Source organism: Polypterus senegalus, chromosome 1 (genome assembly GCF_016835505.1).
Source record: "Polypterus senegalus isolate Bchr_013 chromosome 1, ASM1683550v1, whole genome shotgun sequence".
In the NCBI taxonomy this organism is placed as follows: domain Eukaryota; kingdom Metazoa; phylum Chordata; class Cladistia; order Polypteriformes; family Polypteridae; genus Polypterus; species Polypterus senegalus.
Window position 1 is genome coordinate 101,834,383 of NC_053154.1, and position 18,909 is coordinate 101,853,291.

Genomic DNA, 18,909 nt, shown 5'->3' on the forward strand with positions numbered 1-18,909 from the left:
AATCTTTTGGGATATTTAAAATCTAAGTTTATTTTTTATATAAAATTACATAAGAGTAAAGAAATTTGAATGTTTGTTCTTTTAATGTTTACTTTATTTCTAACTTGTATAATTTAGACAGGATATATTTTTATGGAGAGCAAAATATTATAAGTTGTTTAAGGTTTGAGTTGATTTATTCACGAATAATATTCCTGTCTGTTTTACCATTCCTACCAAAGATATTTCTGTCGACTAAATAAAAATTCCTTCTATTTAAAATTTAAATAGAACTTGAACAAATACATAGTTCATAATATCCACGCAGACTTGCACGTAAGAGCGGAGTCATCCGTTTTAACAAGCAGCGTATTGCACTGATAAAAATAGCTGTGTGTGTATATATGTAGATATGTATGTATATGTATATATATGTTTATATATGTGTGTGTGTATGTATGTATATATATATATGTATTTGTGTGTATATATGTGTGTGTATGTATGTATGTGTGTATGTATTTATGTGTGTGTGTATATGTATGTGTATATATGTGGATATATATATATATATATATATATATATATATATGACAACAACACTCATCACTCACAACAGTGACAAAACAATTACATTGACAGTCATGTTATGTTATTTTCCAAATGTTTCCTTTTCTTTTTCATTGCTTCTTTAACACACTACTTCTCCGCTGCGAAGTGCGGGTATTTTGCTAGTATATATATATATATCTATACTTATAGAAGGCAAAGCCCTCACTCACTCACTCACTCACTCACTCATCACTAATTTTCCAACTTCCCGTGTAGGTAGAAGGCTGAAATTTGGCAGGCTCATTCCTTACAGCTTACTTACAAAGGTTGGGCAGGTTTCATTTCGAAATTCTACGTGTAATGGTCATAACTGGAAGGTATTTTTCTCCATTTACTGTAATGGAGTTGAGCTCGAAAGCCGTGCATCATCACACCTCCCACATAATCACGTGAACTGTCTGTCAACGCAGTGCGTAGAAAACCAGGAAGAGCTCCAAAAAGCGCTGAAGAAAACATGCATTATATAATTGAGAAGGCAGCGAAACAATAAGAAGCGAGCGACTGACATATACAACCATATTCATGAGTGCTGCTTCTTCGGACACAAAGCACCGTGTAAACCTAAACTTTAAATTAAATTCATAGACAGGCTGCTGCTGGCGTTTGTCATGCCCACGGGTAATGCGGGATACAAGTTTAATGAGAGGACGCAGGATATAAACAACAGTTTTGATCACTTTGTAACTAAGTTAAAATTGCAGGTGAAGGGCTGTGCTTATGCAAATTCCGAGAGACTGTGTTTGTGGGGGACTGACAGTTAAGGGTGGGGAGTCACGTCATCATCTCCCTCCCATTCACCTCATTTCGCTCTGAGCTGAGCTCCGCAGCTACCGCACGCAGTGTTACGGAAGCGACTTTGTGACGCTGCCACCAAATACAGAAAATTCCACAAGTTAATACACACGCTGTCTGTAGACTTTCTCTACACTGAATCCTCCAGGCACTACTTACAAAAGGTTACATTGACAATCGTGTTACATTATTTAAAAAAATTTTTCCTTTTCTTAGCACAAGCACAGCTGAGAAGCTTCGATGCATGTGCTCCATAACGCGTTAAAAAATCACGCATTTAATCACAAGCAAAGGGGAACTTCTGTCAATGCATGATTTCCTGGTACACCGATTACATTGATCAGCACTTCCCGATTCATATTACCCTCGCACCCCCTTGGTTTGAGAAGAAATATGAAAAAATATGAGCTTAACACAGAAAAACAGATCACCAATTGAAGCTTTATGAATAATCGATTTGCCATCAATAATTGTTTTGGTAAAGCCATACTCAGTGTAATCCTCCTTCCATTTTATACATTTTCCGCCACTAGCCATGATTAAATGAACGTAAAAAGTAAGAGCGGCGAGGTGACTTATTCAGGCAGGCAGGCGACGGCTCAATAGCTCGAATTTGGATATAAGTAGGTTCTATTTAGTCGCCAGAAATATCTTTGTTAGGAATGGAAGTTGAATTTAGTCTTTAAATTTCTATGGTAAAGAAAAAGTTATGCAATGGTGACTAAATTTAACTATATAAAGTCAAAACTTGTATATATAAAGTCATTCGCAAATATATAATGTCAAAACTTGATTATATAAAGTCACTGACGGAATATATAAAGTCAAAACTTGAATATATAAAGTCATTCCCAAACATATAAAGTCAAAACCTGAGTATATAAAGACGACGTTGGAATATTTCTGAATATTTAAAGTAAGAGCTGGAATATATAAAGTCATCCTGACGCTGACTTTATATATTCAAGTTTTCACTTTATATATTCCAGCTGACTTTATATATTCAGAAAAAAGTTTTGACTTTATGTATACCGACGCTGACTTTATATATTCAAGTTTTGACTTTATGTATACCGACGCTGACTTTATATATTCACAAAATCAATGTATTTGCCTGTTTGGCACCCCATAGTATATGTGTGTGTGTATATATGTACATGTACTCAGCAAAAAAAAGAAACGTCCCTTTTTCAGGACTGTGTATTTCTACAATAATGTTTTAAAAATCCAAATAACTTTACAGGTCTTCATTGTAAAGGGTTTAAACAATGTTTTCCATGCATGTTCAATTAACCATAATCAATTAAATAACATGCACCTGTGGAATGGTCGTTAAGTCCTTAACAGCTTACAGAAAGTAGGCATTTAAGGTCACAGTTCTAAAATGCAGGACACTAAAGAGACTTGTCTACCGACTGTGAAAAACACCCAAAGAAAGATGCCCAGGGTCCCTGCTCATCTGCGTGAACGTGCATTAGGCATGCTGCAGGGAGGCATGAGGACTGCTGATGTGGCATGGGCAATAAATTGCCATGTCCGCACTGTGAGACGCCCAAGACAGCGCTACAGGAAGACAGGAAGGACAGCTGATCATCCTCGCAGTGGAAGAGCCCAGATCTCAATCCCATTGAGCACATCTGGGACCTGTTGGATCGCAGGGTGAGGGCTAGGGCCATTCCCCCCAGAAATGTCCAGGAACTTGCAGGTGCCTTGGTTGAAGAGTGGGGTAACATCTCACAGCAAGAACTGACAAATCTGGTCCAGTCCATGAGGAGGAGATGCACTGCAGTACTTCAAGCAGCTGGTGGCCACACCAGATACTGACTGGCACTTTTGATTTTGAGCCTCCCTTCATTCAGGGACACATTGTGAAACATTTTTAGTTTATGTCTTATGGTGTTGACTCTTTTACTGTTCATACAAATTTTTACACATTAAGTTTACTGAAAGTAAAAACAGTTGAAAGTCAGAGGACGTTTCTTTTTTTGCTGAGTGTATATATATAGACGACATATATATATGCCAGTAACACTCATGACAATGACAAAATAATCATGTTACGTTATTATTAAAATGTTCCCTTTTCTTTTTACTTCTCCACTGCCAAGCGCGGGTATTTTGAGATATATAATATATATATATATATATATATATATATATATATAGAGAGAGATAGATAGATAGATATGAGAACAACGCTCTTATCAATGACAAAACAATTACATTAATAATCATGTTACGTTATTTTTAAAATTTTTCCTTTTCTTTTTCATAACTTCTTTAACACACTACTTCTCCGCTGCGAAGTGCGGGTATTCTGCTAGTATATATATATATATATATATATGTATATGTGTGTGTGTGTGTATTAGGATTATTAGGAACACCTGTTCAATTTCTCATTAATGCAATTATCTAATCAACCAATCACATGGCAGTTGCTTCAATGCATTTAGGGGTGTGGTCCTGGTCAAGACAATCTCCTGAACTTCAAACTGAATGTCAGAATGGGAAAGAAAGGTGATTTAAGCCATTTTGAGCGTGGCATGGTTGTTGGTGCCAGACAGGCCGGTCTGAGTATTTCACAACCTTCTCAGTTACTGGGATTTTCACGCACAACCATTTCTAGGGTTTACAAAGAATGGTGTGAAAAGGTTGCATCACCCGGAAATAAGTCAGCAGCCCTAAGAGTGGGTGCTGTCCAATTCAATGAGCAGCTTCAGCGCCAGCCTGCCACAGTGCCGATGATCACCACTCTAGTCTAGCTAATCTATACTAATAAAAGGCAATGCCCTCACTGACTGACTGACTCATCACTAATTCTCCAACTTCCCGTGTAGGTAGAAGGCTGAAATTTGGCAGGCTCATTCCTTACAGCTTACTTACAAAACTTGGGCAGGTTTCATTTCGAAATTCTACGTGTAATGGCCATAACTAGAATCTATTTTTCTCCAAGTTGAGCTCCACAGCTAACGCTGTCTTGCGGAAGCAACTTTGTCACGCTGCCACCAAATACTCACAGAAAAATCCACAAGTTAATACACACGCTGTCTCTAGAGTTTCTCCACACTCAATGTATTCCTCGCGTCCCCTTTATTCCCTCTGATCTCCCATTTCAATTCAGATGCCTCCAATTTCCAGTAAGGCTCTGCTGCACGATGACAAGTAATAAGTTTCTGGGACAGACCCTACAAAATGATGCCATTGATTTCAGGCAAGATTGCTTTTCTCCTGGACAACTATACTTGCATTCTCAAAAGTGAGCTCGCGCAGCTTTGTCATATTACAACCGGAGTGCAGCCAGAAACTTTTAAGTGCCGGGTCTTAGCTAACATTAAATAAAGCCGTGGACATCGCAACATCACACAAGAGAGCAGCTCACGTGAGCTGACTGAACGCAGTACAAGTAATCACTTCCATCCATCAAACCTGTTCAAAAAACACACTACACAATTGACAAGGTGATGGCTTTATATGTTGTTCGTTTATAAAAGAGCGGAGAAGCCGTGTAAAGGCTGTTTCACAAAAAACCAGCGGAGCGTCTTATATGAGCAGGCAGTCAGCTAAAGAAGGGAATCAATAAATATCTATAATCGTAATAAACAAGCAAAAAATAACGTATAAGCTGCGGATTAAATAAAGGAAATGGGTACCTGAAAAGTAAAGTAAGTCTCGAATAGCTACACAATAACTATAAGAATCGTAATAAACGAACAATAAAACAGTACAGAACCGCGAAGCAAGGAGAAACGATGGCCTTATATGGCGTTCATTTATAAAGCAGCAGAGAGGCTGTGTGAAGGCAACTACACAAAAAAACAGCAGTGCGCCACACTCTGAATGTATTCCTGGCATCACCGTTATACCCTCTGATCTCCCATTTCAATTGAAATGCCTCAAATTTCCAGTAAGGCTCTGCTTCGCGATGACAATTAATAAGTCTCAGGGACAGACCCTACAAAAGGTTGCCATTGATTTGAGGCAACATTCCTTTCCTCCTGGACAAAACTATATGTTACATTCTCAAAAGTAATATATATATATATATATATATACACACACACACCCCCCGATCTACATACTGTCAAATAAATGAACCACACGCCGTGGCCCAACATGAGAGCCTTCACCTCTAGCACTGACGTCCGAGGTTCGATTCCCGAGAGGGGGTGCAGGGAGTGTGTACGCCTGATGAGCCTAGAATTAGGGAGAAACACGTGCCGCGTACTGTTTGCATTATTTGACAGTAAAACTATTTCAATATATTCAATGTCAATGTCTTACTGGTATTTCTGAATGGATGAATAGTAACTTTCTCAAACTAAATAAAGAGAAAACTGAAATTTTAGTAATTGGCAATAATGGATTTAATGAGGTTATCAGAAATAAACTTGATGCACTAGCATTAAAAGTTAAGACGGAAGTAAAAAACTTAGGGGTAACCGTTGACTGTAATCTGAATTTTAAATCGCATATTCATCAGACCACTAGGACAGCATTTTTTCACTTAAGAAACATAGCTAAAGTTAGACCTCTTATATCATTGAAAGATGCTGAGAAATTAATTCACGCCTTTGTTTTCAGTCGACTAGATTACTGTAACACACTCCTCTCAGGACTACCCAAAAAAGACATAAATCATTTGCAACGAGTGCAGAATGCAGCTGCTAGAATCCTAACTAGGAAAAGAAAATCCGAACACATTTCTCCAGTTTTGATGTCACTACACTGGTTGCCTGTGTCATTCAGGATTGACTTTAAAATACTGCTTATGGTTTATAAAGCCTTAAATAATCTCGCTCCATCTTATATATCGGAATGCCTGACACGTTATATTCCAAATCTTAACCTTAGATCCTCAAATGAGTGTCTCCTTATAATTCCAAAAGCTAAACTTAAAAGAAGTGGTGAGGCGGCCTTCTACTGCTATGCACCTAAAATCTGGAATAGCCTGCCAATAGGAATTTGCCAGGCTAATACAGTAGAGCAGTTTAAAACACTGCTGAAAACATATTACTTTAACATGGCCTTTTTATAACTTCATTTTAATCGTAATTTAACTTAATCCTGATACTCTATATGTTCAATCTCCTCAAAATAACTATTCATGGTGGCTCTAAAATCCGTACTGACCCCTACTCTCTCTTCTGTTTCTTTTTCCGGTTTTCTTTGTGGTGGTGGCCTGCGCCACCACCACCTACTCAAAGCATCATGATGCTCCAACATTGATGGACTGAAAGCCAGAAGTCTATGTGACCATCATCATCAAGTCCTTCCATGAAAACGCTAAATACAAAGAGGACTGTTTGACTTATGTTAGGTAGATTGCCCAGAGGGGACTGGGCGGCCTCGTGGTCTGGAACCCCTACAGATTTTATTTTTTTTCCCCAGCCTTTGGAGTTTTTTTTTTTTGTTTTTTCTGTCCACCCTGGCCATCGGACCTTACTTATTCAATGTTAATTAATGTTGACTTATGTTTATTTTTTGTGTCTTCTATTTTTCTATTCATTTTGTAAAGCACTTTGAGCTACATTTTTTTGTATGAATATGTGCTATATAAATAAATGTTGATTGATTGATTGATATATATATATATATATATATATATATATATATATATATATATATATATATATATATCAGCACTTCCCGATTCATTTTACCCCCGCAACTCCTTGGTTTGAGAAGTGAGAAGAAGTATGAAAAAAATATGAGGTTAATGCAGAAAAACAGATCACCAATTGAAGCTTTATGAATAATGGATACTTTATTCTCCATCAATAATTGTTTTGGTAAAGCCATACTCAGTGTTATCCTCCTTCCATGTTATAATTTTTCCGCGACTAGCCATGATTGAATGAACAGTAAAAAAGTAAGAGCGAAGCGAGGGTGACTTATTCAGGCAGGCAGGCGACAGCTCAATAGCTCGAATTTGGATATAAGTAGGTTCTATTTAGTCGCCAGAAATATCTTTGTTAGGAATGGAAGTTGAATTTAGTCTTTAAATTTCTATGGTGAAGAAAAATTTATGCAATGATGACTAAATTTAACTTACATTCCAACTAAACATATTTCTGTCGACTAAATAAAAATTCCTTCTATTTAAAATTTAAATAGAACTTGAACAGATATGATAGTTCATAATAGCCACGCAGCACTAAGTGCACGTAAGAGCAGGGGTCATCCGTTTTAACAAGCAGCGTATTGCAATTATACGAAATAGCCTGCCCATTTAATTATTTAGGAATGGATAGATAAATTAAGATTTTGTACAAATAATGTTTTTAATTTTTCTTCCTCAATGGATTCTGGCACCCCCAGCAACAGCTGCTCACACCCCAAAGGAGATATATATATATATATATATATATATATATATATATATATATATATATATATATATATATATATATATATATATATATATATATATATATATATAGAGAGAGAGAGAGAGAGAGAGAGAGAGAGAGAGAGAGAGAGAGAGAGAGAGAGAGAGAGACATATATAGATAGATAGATAGATATAGACAGACAGACAGACAGACAGACAGACAGACAGACAGACAGACAGACAGACAGACATATATATATATATATATATATATATATATAGATAGATAGATAGATAGATAGATAGATAGATAGATATATGTGTGTATATATGTAGATATGTATGTATGTTACGTTATTATTAAAATGTTTCCTTTTCTTTTTCAATACTTCTTTAACACACTACCTCTCCGCTGCGAAGCACGGGTATTTTGCTAGTGCTACATAAAATAGAAATGAAATGGAAAAAAATCCATTGGGTGGGCACACTGAGCAGCAGTATGGTATTTTAGTAATTAATCTTAAATTGTTTTCATGTGTTATAGGAAAGACTTGGAACATCTCAGTGGAAAAACTGACATGAACAGTCTTCGAAATGGTAGCTCATACTGGGATATGTAGTTAAAAAAAAAAAAAGAAAAAGACTGCTACCCGTAATCAATTCATGAGCCGCTTTCTACTTTCAATATCAAATCAAACCTGGTAAAGCAGAATTGCATTTTTACAGTCACAATAGTGTATTTGGAATGATGCAATATACTTTTACTTCATTGTTTAATTTACAAGAAAAAGCATTCATTTAAGTGCTTTTCGTGCAGATCAAAAGACAAATGAACATCAGCCTCTCTTTCCAGGAAATGCCCACAGATTCGTCCCTTGTCAGGAAGTCTCGCCAGTGCGCCTCCTTGAGCTCCCACTTCTCCCATCAGTTCTCATCAACTTTAAGCGGAGTTCACCATCACTGGCCATCTCACGCACTGCAGAGCTTAGTGAAAGCACTAGGCTGCCTTCACTTCAGGGAACACCCAAAAGCTGCTTTCCGGAAGGCGAACAGTTTAATTCAAGACCCTTGTCATCTCCCTTCTGGAAAACGGTACCAGAACACTGGCGCCCGCACCAGTTGATTGTCATTGACAGATTCGACATGAAGGCTATAAGGTTGTTCGGCAGTCACTTATATGAATAAATATTATACATAAATGTAAGTATGTTGCATGCTATGTCTATTTATTTTTATACCGCATTTTTGTCAACTGTCCTGAGGAGACTTGCAAGCAAGAATAAAACATAACGTCAACAAAACGAAATGGGAAGGTGACAAGTCCAAAACGAGCGCGTCGAAAAAATTCCCAAAGTGCGTTTAGGCACCGTTTTCTTTAAAAGACTCGAATAAATTCGTTTGTTAAACATATAATAAAATGAAGTTATATGATAACATTGAAGGGAATAGCCTGTGCCGTGTCCCACTTTAAATCCATATTTTCTTCTCCACAACGTTACACTACTGATGTCAAATCCTTTCTGCCTGGGACTGACAATTTGGGGAAAATAATCTCACCAATTCAATTTTCTTATTAGGGAACAACGCCCCACTTTCAGTTCACATTTTCACTGTCACTCACCCAACGTGAAGCTCCACACTGAACGGGCTTCAACACCACGGCGTCACCTCAACGAGGATCCAGGAAAAAAGTACAGGCATTACCAGATAGACCCTGGGGATGTTTTGTGTTAGACTGGCCTTAAAAAGGCGAATAGTTTCTGAAACCTCGCACCTCAGACAGTGTAAAAGTCCGCTTTAATCATTTAAAAATAACTTGTGTAGCTTAAAGGAATCGAAAATAGGCAGTTGAATGTACCATCGTTGAAAGTTGTGCATTAAGAAAACTAAAATACGTCCCCGATTTAAAAGACATAATCCGCTAACAGGCAAAACTGTCGTGGCGAACAATTCGTCCCCGAGTGCTTCGAATAAAATGGAAGAATGAGAAGTAATGCGTTGTGCCAACCGACGTCAGACGTGCACCTTCACAGCAGAATAAAGCTTAACTTACAGTCTGTTCGCTGAAACTCGAGGATTCTCCTCCAAAATCGTCGTTTCACTAGCGTTTCTATTTCTGACAAAAGCGACCACTAACCTAAACAGACGAGTGCTGTGTTGACGATCCCCAGAAGGCGAGCCAATCGGAAAGCCCCGAATGCGGGAGGGCGTGCGATTTAGCCAATGAAAATCACGGTCATCATTACGGAAAATTTTGCAGTCTTGGCTTTGGCTTGCATGTGGAAGGATTCGCACAGACCAAAGATGTACAAGCCGTTAGGTCTGTTAACTTTGTTTTACTCGTTATTAATTTACGACATCAAATACAACACAGTTCATTCAAACATCTTGGTGGACACATAGTAGCAAAAGGTGTGGGTGGAGTATGAAATAACGGTGTCGTTCTCTCACATAAATATTGAGATATATATATTTATTTATTAAAAAAGGTTTGTGACTATAAAGTAGTGTTCGACGTTCTCAGAATTTTTAAACGTCGTCTCATAGGATGCCTTCGGAATGTTCAATTTCAACAAAAACTGCGCATCTGTTTGCCAAACAACATTAGGCGCAATGCAGAAACCAACCCTGCACAGCGGCTCAGTCAATTGCAAACCACTGTTGCAATTTGGAGTCGTGATTTATGCAAAGAGACCAAACAAATTCTAAGAGAACACAACATGTACACACCAACTTCATAATACTGACCCATACACTACGCAACCGCACTCCACAACAGAAGAGAAAGTCATTTCATTTTCCGAACTCGGCACGTGTTGCGATAGAGCAGTGAAGTCAGAAGACAAAAACAAGTACTCCGTCAAATTTGGTCACCCTGCAGATTTGACAATCAGCCCGTGCCTAAAAATAAACACCGGAGCACGCCCTCCTCGTACGGGTCACTGTAAGATCCAAATGCTATTTTCTATATAAAAAAAGTTTCCGCCAACTCGAGCTTTGCCCTCAGCATAGAACACGCAGGAACGCGCCTTTCTGCAGGTCCAAAGTACGCGCGACTTGCTGGTTTCTTTTTAAGACACACTGTGCGTAGGTGCCTTCTAAATCATCAATCAAAATAAAAAGAAATTAACATTTGAAATACATCAGTCTGTGTGTAATGAATGAATCTAATATACAAGTTTCACTTTTTGAATGGAATTACTGAAATAAATCAACTTTGTCATGATATTCTAATTTTATGACCGGCTCCTATATATATATATATATATATATATATATATATATATATATATATATATATATATATATATATATATATATATATATATATATATATGAGGGTCTTGGGGAACAGTAGCATTTTGTGTTTTACGGAGAGCTGGGTTATACCTGACACTTTTTTAATGTGGGATGGATTTTATTTTATTCGAGCAAAGAGAGACCCAGTATGTGTTTGTAATTTAAATTTTGAAATTCTGGCTTTCGGAATTTGTCCAGGGAGATAAATGACGTCATCCTTGATAATGTTTATATTCCTTCGTCTGCAATTGGTTCCTCCCCCATCAAGTGAAGTGACCTATTCAGTCATCAACACATTAACAATGACTCATTCTTACCCTGCAGTTATAATATGGGGTGACCTCAACAGTGTGACTTTGGAAGGAATAATGACAAACTTCTATTAGTTTGTTTCTATGTTTCTTTCAAGGAGATATCAAGTTAAAGATTAAAGATTCTTCTTACTCCCAGCTACAAGCCTCTTATTAGTCAGCATCCTGTTTCCACCAGAATATGGAGGGTGTGAACCTGGGCGATAAAATGGCTCAGAGTGACTGCTTCAAAATGATAAACACGGAAATGACTTGCGAGTCACATTGGGGCTGACACTGAGAGGCTCAGCCAATGCACCACAGACTGTATTATCTTTTCTGTCCATATCTCACCTCAAAGACACCTCAATATGTTGCTTTGCAAACAACAAACCCTGCATTACTAAATACAAAGAGACTCTGACAGACATGCAGCAAGTGCTAAAGAAAACATCAAGTAAAGGAAAGGAAGCTTACAAAGCCAAAATAGAAAACAAACTCACTCAAAATGACACGAAAGAAGTCTGGAATGGACTGGGTGTAATTAGTGAACTCAAGCCATCCAGAACTCCGGTGTTAGAAAGGGATGTGGACAAAGCTAATGCCCTGAACCAAATTTTAACAGATTTTCCATCCCAATGCCAGGTTCTTTCAATTACCATTCTCCTAATACTATTCGTACTACATCAACAGTTCCTACCACTTTAAGTAGAATGGCCAGTGATGAGTCCACCTCTGAGCAGGAGTATGGCTCTCCATAACTGAAGACCAAGTAAGGAGGCAGTTGAGGAAGCCACACATTGACGTAGCTGTGGGGCCAGATGGAGTCATTCATTGAGTTCTTAAGGCCCATGCTGCCCAACATTGTGGCATCCTCTGTCACCTCCTTAATTTGTCCCTAAGGTTCCAGAAAATGCCGCTGCTGTGGAAAAACATCTGCACTGTTCCACTTTCAAAGACAGCAGGCACCTCTTCACCTAATGCCTACGGACCAGTGGCACTGATATCCCATATCATGAAGACTTTTGAGGGGCTGGCCCTGGACTATAGGAGTCCTCTTGTGGTAGACCAACCAGACTCACTGCAGTTTGCTTATCAGACAAAGATTGGAGTGGAGGATACAATTATCTGGCAGCACTATGAGAATTGTGTTTTTTGATTTCTCCAGCGCCTTCAGTACCATCTAGTCATCTCTGTCAATGGGGTAAACTCAGAGATATGCAGGTGGATGAGCCTTTGCTATCCTGGGTAATGGACTATCTGTCACGTAGACTGCAGTCTGGGTGATTCAAGGACAGTGTCTCTGATATGGATGTGAACAACACTGGAGCACCACAAGGAACAGGCCTGGCTCAATTTCTCTTCACTCTGTACACCTCAGACTATAAATATAACACCAAGTCATGTCACTTGCAGGAATCTTTAGATGATTCTTCACTTATGTGATATATGGATAAAGGGGATGAGACAGAGTATAGGAGTCAGCTAGAGAACTTTGTTTCTTTGTGCAAAGAGTTGGGCCTGTACATGTAATGAGTTGAGATCAGGAGTATCTGTGATTGATTGATTGATTGATTGATTGATTGACTGTAATCTGTGTGTCACATGGGCACCCAGCCAATCTGTTGGAGCCAGAATTCTGGCTGGGTTGTAGGGGATCAAATACTTATTTCACTCAATGACATGCAAATCAATTTATAACTTTGATGTAATGTGTTTTTTGTCTGGATTTTTGGTTGATATTCTGTCTCTCTCCATTAAAATGAAGCTATCATAACAATTAGAGACTGTTCATTTCTTTGTAAGTGAGCACACATACAAATTCAGTAGGGGGATCAAATACTTATTTCCCCCACTGTATAAAGCACAAAAGAATTTACCACATACAGCAAGTATTTCCTGCCCCTTTGTTGAATGGAGAGCACTGCTCTGTGGTCAAGGGCTTTCCATTGCTTGTGGTATAAATGCACCTTATCTAGGAGTCAGTATGGTGGCTTAACCTACACGATGAAGACAGAAGGACACCTCAAACAACTCCAGGAAAAGGGGAGTGAAAGCAAAAGTCAGGGGATGGACACAAGAAAACCTCCAAGTCACTAAATATCCCTTGGGGTCATTAAAATCATTAAGAAATGTAAAACGTATGGGACAGTTGTAAATGTGCCTCAAAAGATGAGTGATTGATCAAGAGGAAGACTACTGAAGTAGGCCACCAAGAGACCTAAGAGAACTCTGAAGGAGTTACAAACTACAGTGGCTTAGGCTGGAGAGACTGTGCAGACAACAATTATTGCCCAGTGGCAGTTTCATGGTACCATGGCAAGGAAAAGGGCACTGTTAAAAAATCAAAGGACTCCTAAGCTAAAGTTTGGTCAAAGGCACAAAGGGACCCTCAGAAGTCGTTTGGAAGAAGGTTATATGGTCAGACCGAAATTGAGGTTTTTAGCCATCAGACTAAACACCATGTCCGGCATAAGCAAACACTGCACATCATCAAAAACACACCATCAATATCATGAAGCATGATGGCAGCAGCATCCTACTGTGATGAAGCTTTTAAGGATAAAATTAATGCAACAAAGTACAATCAAATCCAGGAGAAAACACCTGATGCAGTCTGCAAGAAACATCCACCTTGGGAGAAGATTCATTTTCCAACAACAAAATGGCCCCAAGCATAAAGTCAAAGCTACACAGAAAATGTTAATGTCCTGGAGTGCAGTGCTCATATTTGGCAAGCCAAGTCTCAAAATTACTCCTAAGAACTGCACTAATAGTCTGACTAAGATAAGAATTTGTCGTATGTCGGATTAGGACATGAGAAGTAGTTATGAAGTATTCTACGTGAATGATGTCACGAATTTACAGTCCCCTGAGTTGAAAAGTGGTACTCATGATGACGTTTTGTAGTTTCCTTGAAAATAAAGATGATGCTTTGTAGTTTTCTGAACTCTAAAGCTAAGGCTTCATTACAAAGATAACAATAGTAATAATATTCACAGAAGGACGAAGAAATAATATGGTGCAGGCCGACTTGCATGAATACAGCTTGTTAATGTCCTGGAGCCGCATGTATAAGACTTGATTACACAGAGAAATGTGTATAAGCCATTTCTTACTCAAAAGTTGGGATTTATAAAACACAAACATGGCGTGCTAATAAGTTTAAACTTACGACAAGTTTTGACCACACGCAAGTCCTACATAAACGATTTTGGTCTTGGCATTTTATCAGCTCTATATAGTAGAACAATTAAGTGAAAATCTCATTTCACTGCACATCTCCGTGGCACATCAGTCACATTCTGATGTCCATCCATTTTCTAAAGCCGGTTGTTTTAAACATTTCACAGAACAGGGACTACATGATAGCTGCATGATGGTCTCTGTAAAGCAGGTCTAATTCAGCACTCAGCTCCAAGAGGACAGCTCTAGGACATCTAAATCAGCTTATAAAACGGTCATTATCATGAAATAATATTTAAACAACAGAAAGCGGTTTGTTTTTAAGTTGCTTGCCTATGTATTTTAATTGTGGCAAAATAATAACTTTCTTATTTTAAAAAGATAGGAAATGTATGCATAGTGTAACGTTTGGGTACGACTTAGTTAACTGATTTGAAAGTTGCAGTGTTTTGTGTTATGTAATCTTTCATCAGAGACAGATATCACATTTTTTAAAAATATTTTGTCATAAGGGTATGTGACACATGACAAATATACAACTGTCATCGCGACACAATTGAATGTGTAGCTCTTTTAGTTACGTGACTTACCAACCAAACAATATGCTCTGCTTTTACTGGAGTTCCCTTTCTTTCAAGGTGGGACCTCATAGCCTTGATAACCCTATGAGCAAGTAATGCGACTACTCCTCATACAGGTGTCGTAATTTTCGATTTAATATTTCAATCACTCAAGATACAAGAACAAAGTATAGAAAATGTAAAAGAAAAGTCGGATTTATTAATGAATAGTAACACCAAATAGAAAAAGAAATAATAGTAAATAAGACTGATAGAGAGCCTGGGTACAGTTTTTAGAAAAAGCTTACAGAGGATTGGAAGTTGTCCTGGGGCGGCTTTTGATCTGGTGATCGGTGTTGTTCATTAGATGTTTTTATGGATGTTCAGATGAAATGCATCTCTGTCTCCCTTTCTGGCGTCACCTTCGCAATCAGTTGTCCTTTTATCTTTTTATCATCTTTCTTATATTCTGTAAGTACATTGAGCATAGGAAAGGCGCTATTTAAATAAAATGTATTATTATAAAATGTATTATTATTCCTCCTCGTGTGTGTCTCTCACACACACCTCCAGTGTTGCCAGCTACAGCATTTTCAAGGTAAAGTCGCTAACACATGCTCAAAAACGCAACATCTCTAGCGATTCCTGGCATTACCTCATTTGAACATCCATATTAAAGGGACAACTAACAAAATATGTTTAATTGAAGTATCAATGTACATCCATGAATTTAACTAAAGTGGAATGAACTGAATTGTGCTGTACAAAGCAAAAGAAGAAAAAATAAAATCCCAATTTAAAGTTGTGGGTATGTCTTTAAAGGTTTATCTCAAATGATGCATTCTAAACTAGCTCAGATAAAAAAGTACATATATAAGCTATATTTTCTTATAATCATGTGCATCTCAGTTATTTAGTTTAATTTGTTTTAGTGTTATGTGTGTATAGCATTTAGAGAATAGCCTATGTATATATGTACAACATTTATAGGTTTTGCATTTCATTTTTTTAACTGCAATTTTATCAGACAAATTACTCCAAATATTATATATATATAAAGATTTACCGTATAAAAGATAAGAAAGTAAAATGGGGGACGGCAGGTTTGGAGTGGATGGAGGTAACCATTCAAAGAGCTGCTGAGCCTGCTGGCTTCCTGCAGGTTTTCTTTGGTGACGGCCGTGAGGTTTCGAGGTGTAGTACTGCAGTGGTGGTCATTGGCCCGCAAAATGGAGGATAAGCTGGGTGGGCCAGGGTTGCTAGGTCCTGCAAACAACTGTCCAAAACCCGCCTAATGACATAAAAATCCAGCTCAATAAATGACATAATCCAACATGGAAGAGCACATGATATTCCACGTATAAGTAACAGCAAAATATGCATATGTGTAAAGGACGTGTGAACTAAATGATCTCGCCATTACACGATTCCCCTAACACAATCTGACATTATCTTCATCATGTAGGACTAGAATATGACCGTTAGTAAAAATTTCAAATAATAAGATCAAAACAATATGGAAAAGTGAAGCTTAAAACCACCAGTAATTATTCAAATAGTAGTATTTAAAAACAGTAATATTAAAAAAAGCGTAAGAGTAATAGTGTAAAAGCAGCAGGCAACTAACTAGAAAGAAAAAGACAATTAGTCTGTCAACTGCTCTCCTTACCAGCTACCGACCATTAAAATTGTGTCTTCCCGAATGAGCAGACTCTGCCTCTCTCCCACTACCTGCTGGTCTAATGCCACCACTTAATTGTGACTAATTAGTCTCGTTAGGAACCTAACGAGGTCCCACCCGTTACACACATTTAACACTGAACAGCGGGGGTTGGTCCCTCTTTGTGTTTCTAGCACAGCAGTAGGGACAATAGGGTGCTGTTGATGCAAAATACTCAAAGGCAGCCCCAAAAGCCATAATGCACAAGGAAATAATTCAAAAATAGCCTGGCAACAATGGGGTGGGCGGTTGATGCCATTAACTGTAGGTGGCCGGCTACATGCATGGCGTGCTTCATTACGATAAGGTCCAGGAATGACGTGCTACCACAAAAAAAGATGTTAGGCTGTAGTCAGGCCTGTAATAAAAGTCACGGTGTCTGCTCTTTGGAGAGACTGGTTCAGTCCACAAGTTGGTGCGGCAAGAACAAGCTTTGAAGTGGGCTTGTGGGGAAGTCTGTTCCGACTTGCTGAGTAGAGAGACTGTTATTCCTGTTTTATCTAGGATGAGGTCAGTGTGCACTCTGAAGCCATTTAGAGTCCTTTAAGTACATTTCTGTATTCGGTACATTTTAAAGCTCTTTCTACAAAAGAACCTCAGTACCAATAATATTATCCATTACAAATCACAGGTTAGTTATATTTTTTAAAATGTATAAAATATGTTTCTTTTTAGAACACAATTTCATGTGGCAAATTAATATATACCATGATCGTGAAGAAAGATATAACTGGATTGAAAAATACAGAACTTAACCTTTAAGTGGTTGGATCATTTTTGTTTTTTATATTTTTATCTGTGTGTAGAGAATTAATGTTTGTGGAATTGATCAAAATCCCAGGATGAGATCCAGAGAAGACCAGGTTTCTGCTTCAACAGGTAATCAACTTAAACTGAAATCTTCAGTCATCTTCAGAGTTAAACGTTTCCAAGAGGGCACAAACTGTTTTTTTTCTGCTTTGTATTCAAACCATAAGAAATAACATTAAACCTTCAAATCTGAATAAAAGACAAACCATCTCTCTCAGAAAAACAAAACTATCAAATACGATTAAGACATATAATTAGCTTTAGCAGCCAATGTTTGGAAGTTACATTTTAAAGAAAGAGGAAGCAGAGAAACAATGCAGTAAATCCCCAAAGTAAAGACCTGCCATTCTGTTGTGTGAATCCATGTTTAATGGGTACCACTGCATGTCAGCTCTCCACACAGGCTATTCAGTCAAAGATACTGGTGTTATTAGCCCAAAGTACAATATGCTGACTAGTGGCTGGCAGGCAGGCAGCTTGCAGTGAAAGTGAAGCATAACATGACGTAATGGTATCCATGAACAGATGCTATAAATATCAAATGTGTTTAGATACCTTCTTTTGTCCATCCATCTTGTTAAAGGTACGCAGATCTCTTTAATTGTAAGAGATGTTCATTGTAAAATTTAATGTAGCAGATCAGGCAGCGAGCAGGCTGTGCGGCTCTATATTTCTGAGAGCATTTATTTTTGTTTCTATTCCTTTATCTTTTTTCCCCAGTGATTGTAATTTGAGTGCCCCAATGTCCTGCTGCAGCTGGCTCAGTGTTGAAGAGAACAGACCCTCTGTGTTTGTTGGTGTCTTTGCCACCATTGTTTATATGACATCATGTACAGTGAACATCAGAAACCTACACGCCTTCACTGAAATGTCAGCTTTTGTTGATGAAAAGGCAGAAATCCAGACAAGTCACGTCAGACATCTGATTTCACTTCAAGAAGATCTAATAACCAACGCTGTTTAGGTGAGAAACAAAGTAACATTGTTAGGAAAAAATATTTAAAAACTTCCCTTGCCTTGGCTTTTAAAGTGTGTACGACAAATTTAATATAATATATATCTCTCTATTATAAAAAAAAATCTTGGGATGAAATAAGACTTTTTTTCCTGCGACAAGACATGATCTTTTGAAGAGAGAGAGAGACACTTTCACGTCCTGTCACATCATACTTATAGCCTTTGGAAGCAAGTCCCGTAGGACGGTTACTTTTGCAAGTCACGCCCTACTTACAACCATTTTCAAACAGGATCACGGTCATCTAACCTCTCAGTTGTTGGAATGCTTTTGGCAGACACACTTCCTGTGCTTTGAGCTCTTAAAAATTGC

The 18,909-nt window shown here is 37.9% G+C and overlaps 1 protein-coding gene and 1 long non-coding RNA gene across 3 annotated transcripts in view; one reads left to right on the forward strand and one right to left on the reverse strand.

The window, feature by feature from the left end:
* Positions 1-10,578, reverse strand: part of cd59 (CD59 molecule (CD59 blood group)) — a 27,988-nt gene extending 17,410 nt beyond the window's left edge. The window contains exon 1 of one of the 2 annotated variants that reach the window (XM_039754447.1): positions 10,465-10,578. In XM_039754447.1, coding sequence (XP_039610381.1) covers positions 10,465-10,468 — 4 coding nt within the window. In that variant the 5' untranslated portion in view covers positions 10,469-10,578. Of the gene's footprint in view, positions 1-9,769; positions 9,893-10,464 lie in introns of those variants that run through there. The other variant, XM_039754456.1, reaches the window with a different exon arrangement.
* Positions 8,204-18,664, forward strand: LOC120530200. Its single transcript, XR_005633918.1, has 3 exons — positions 8,204-8,916; positions 17,579-17,651; positions 18,303-18,664. It is a non-coding gene; the product is annotated as an uncharacterized LOC120530200 (long non-coding RNA).
* The last annotated feature ends 245 nt before the right edge of the window (positions 18,665-18,909 follow it).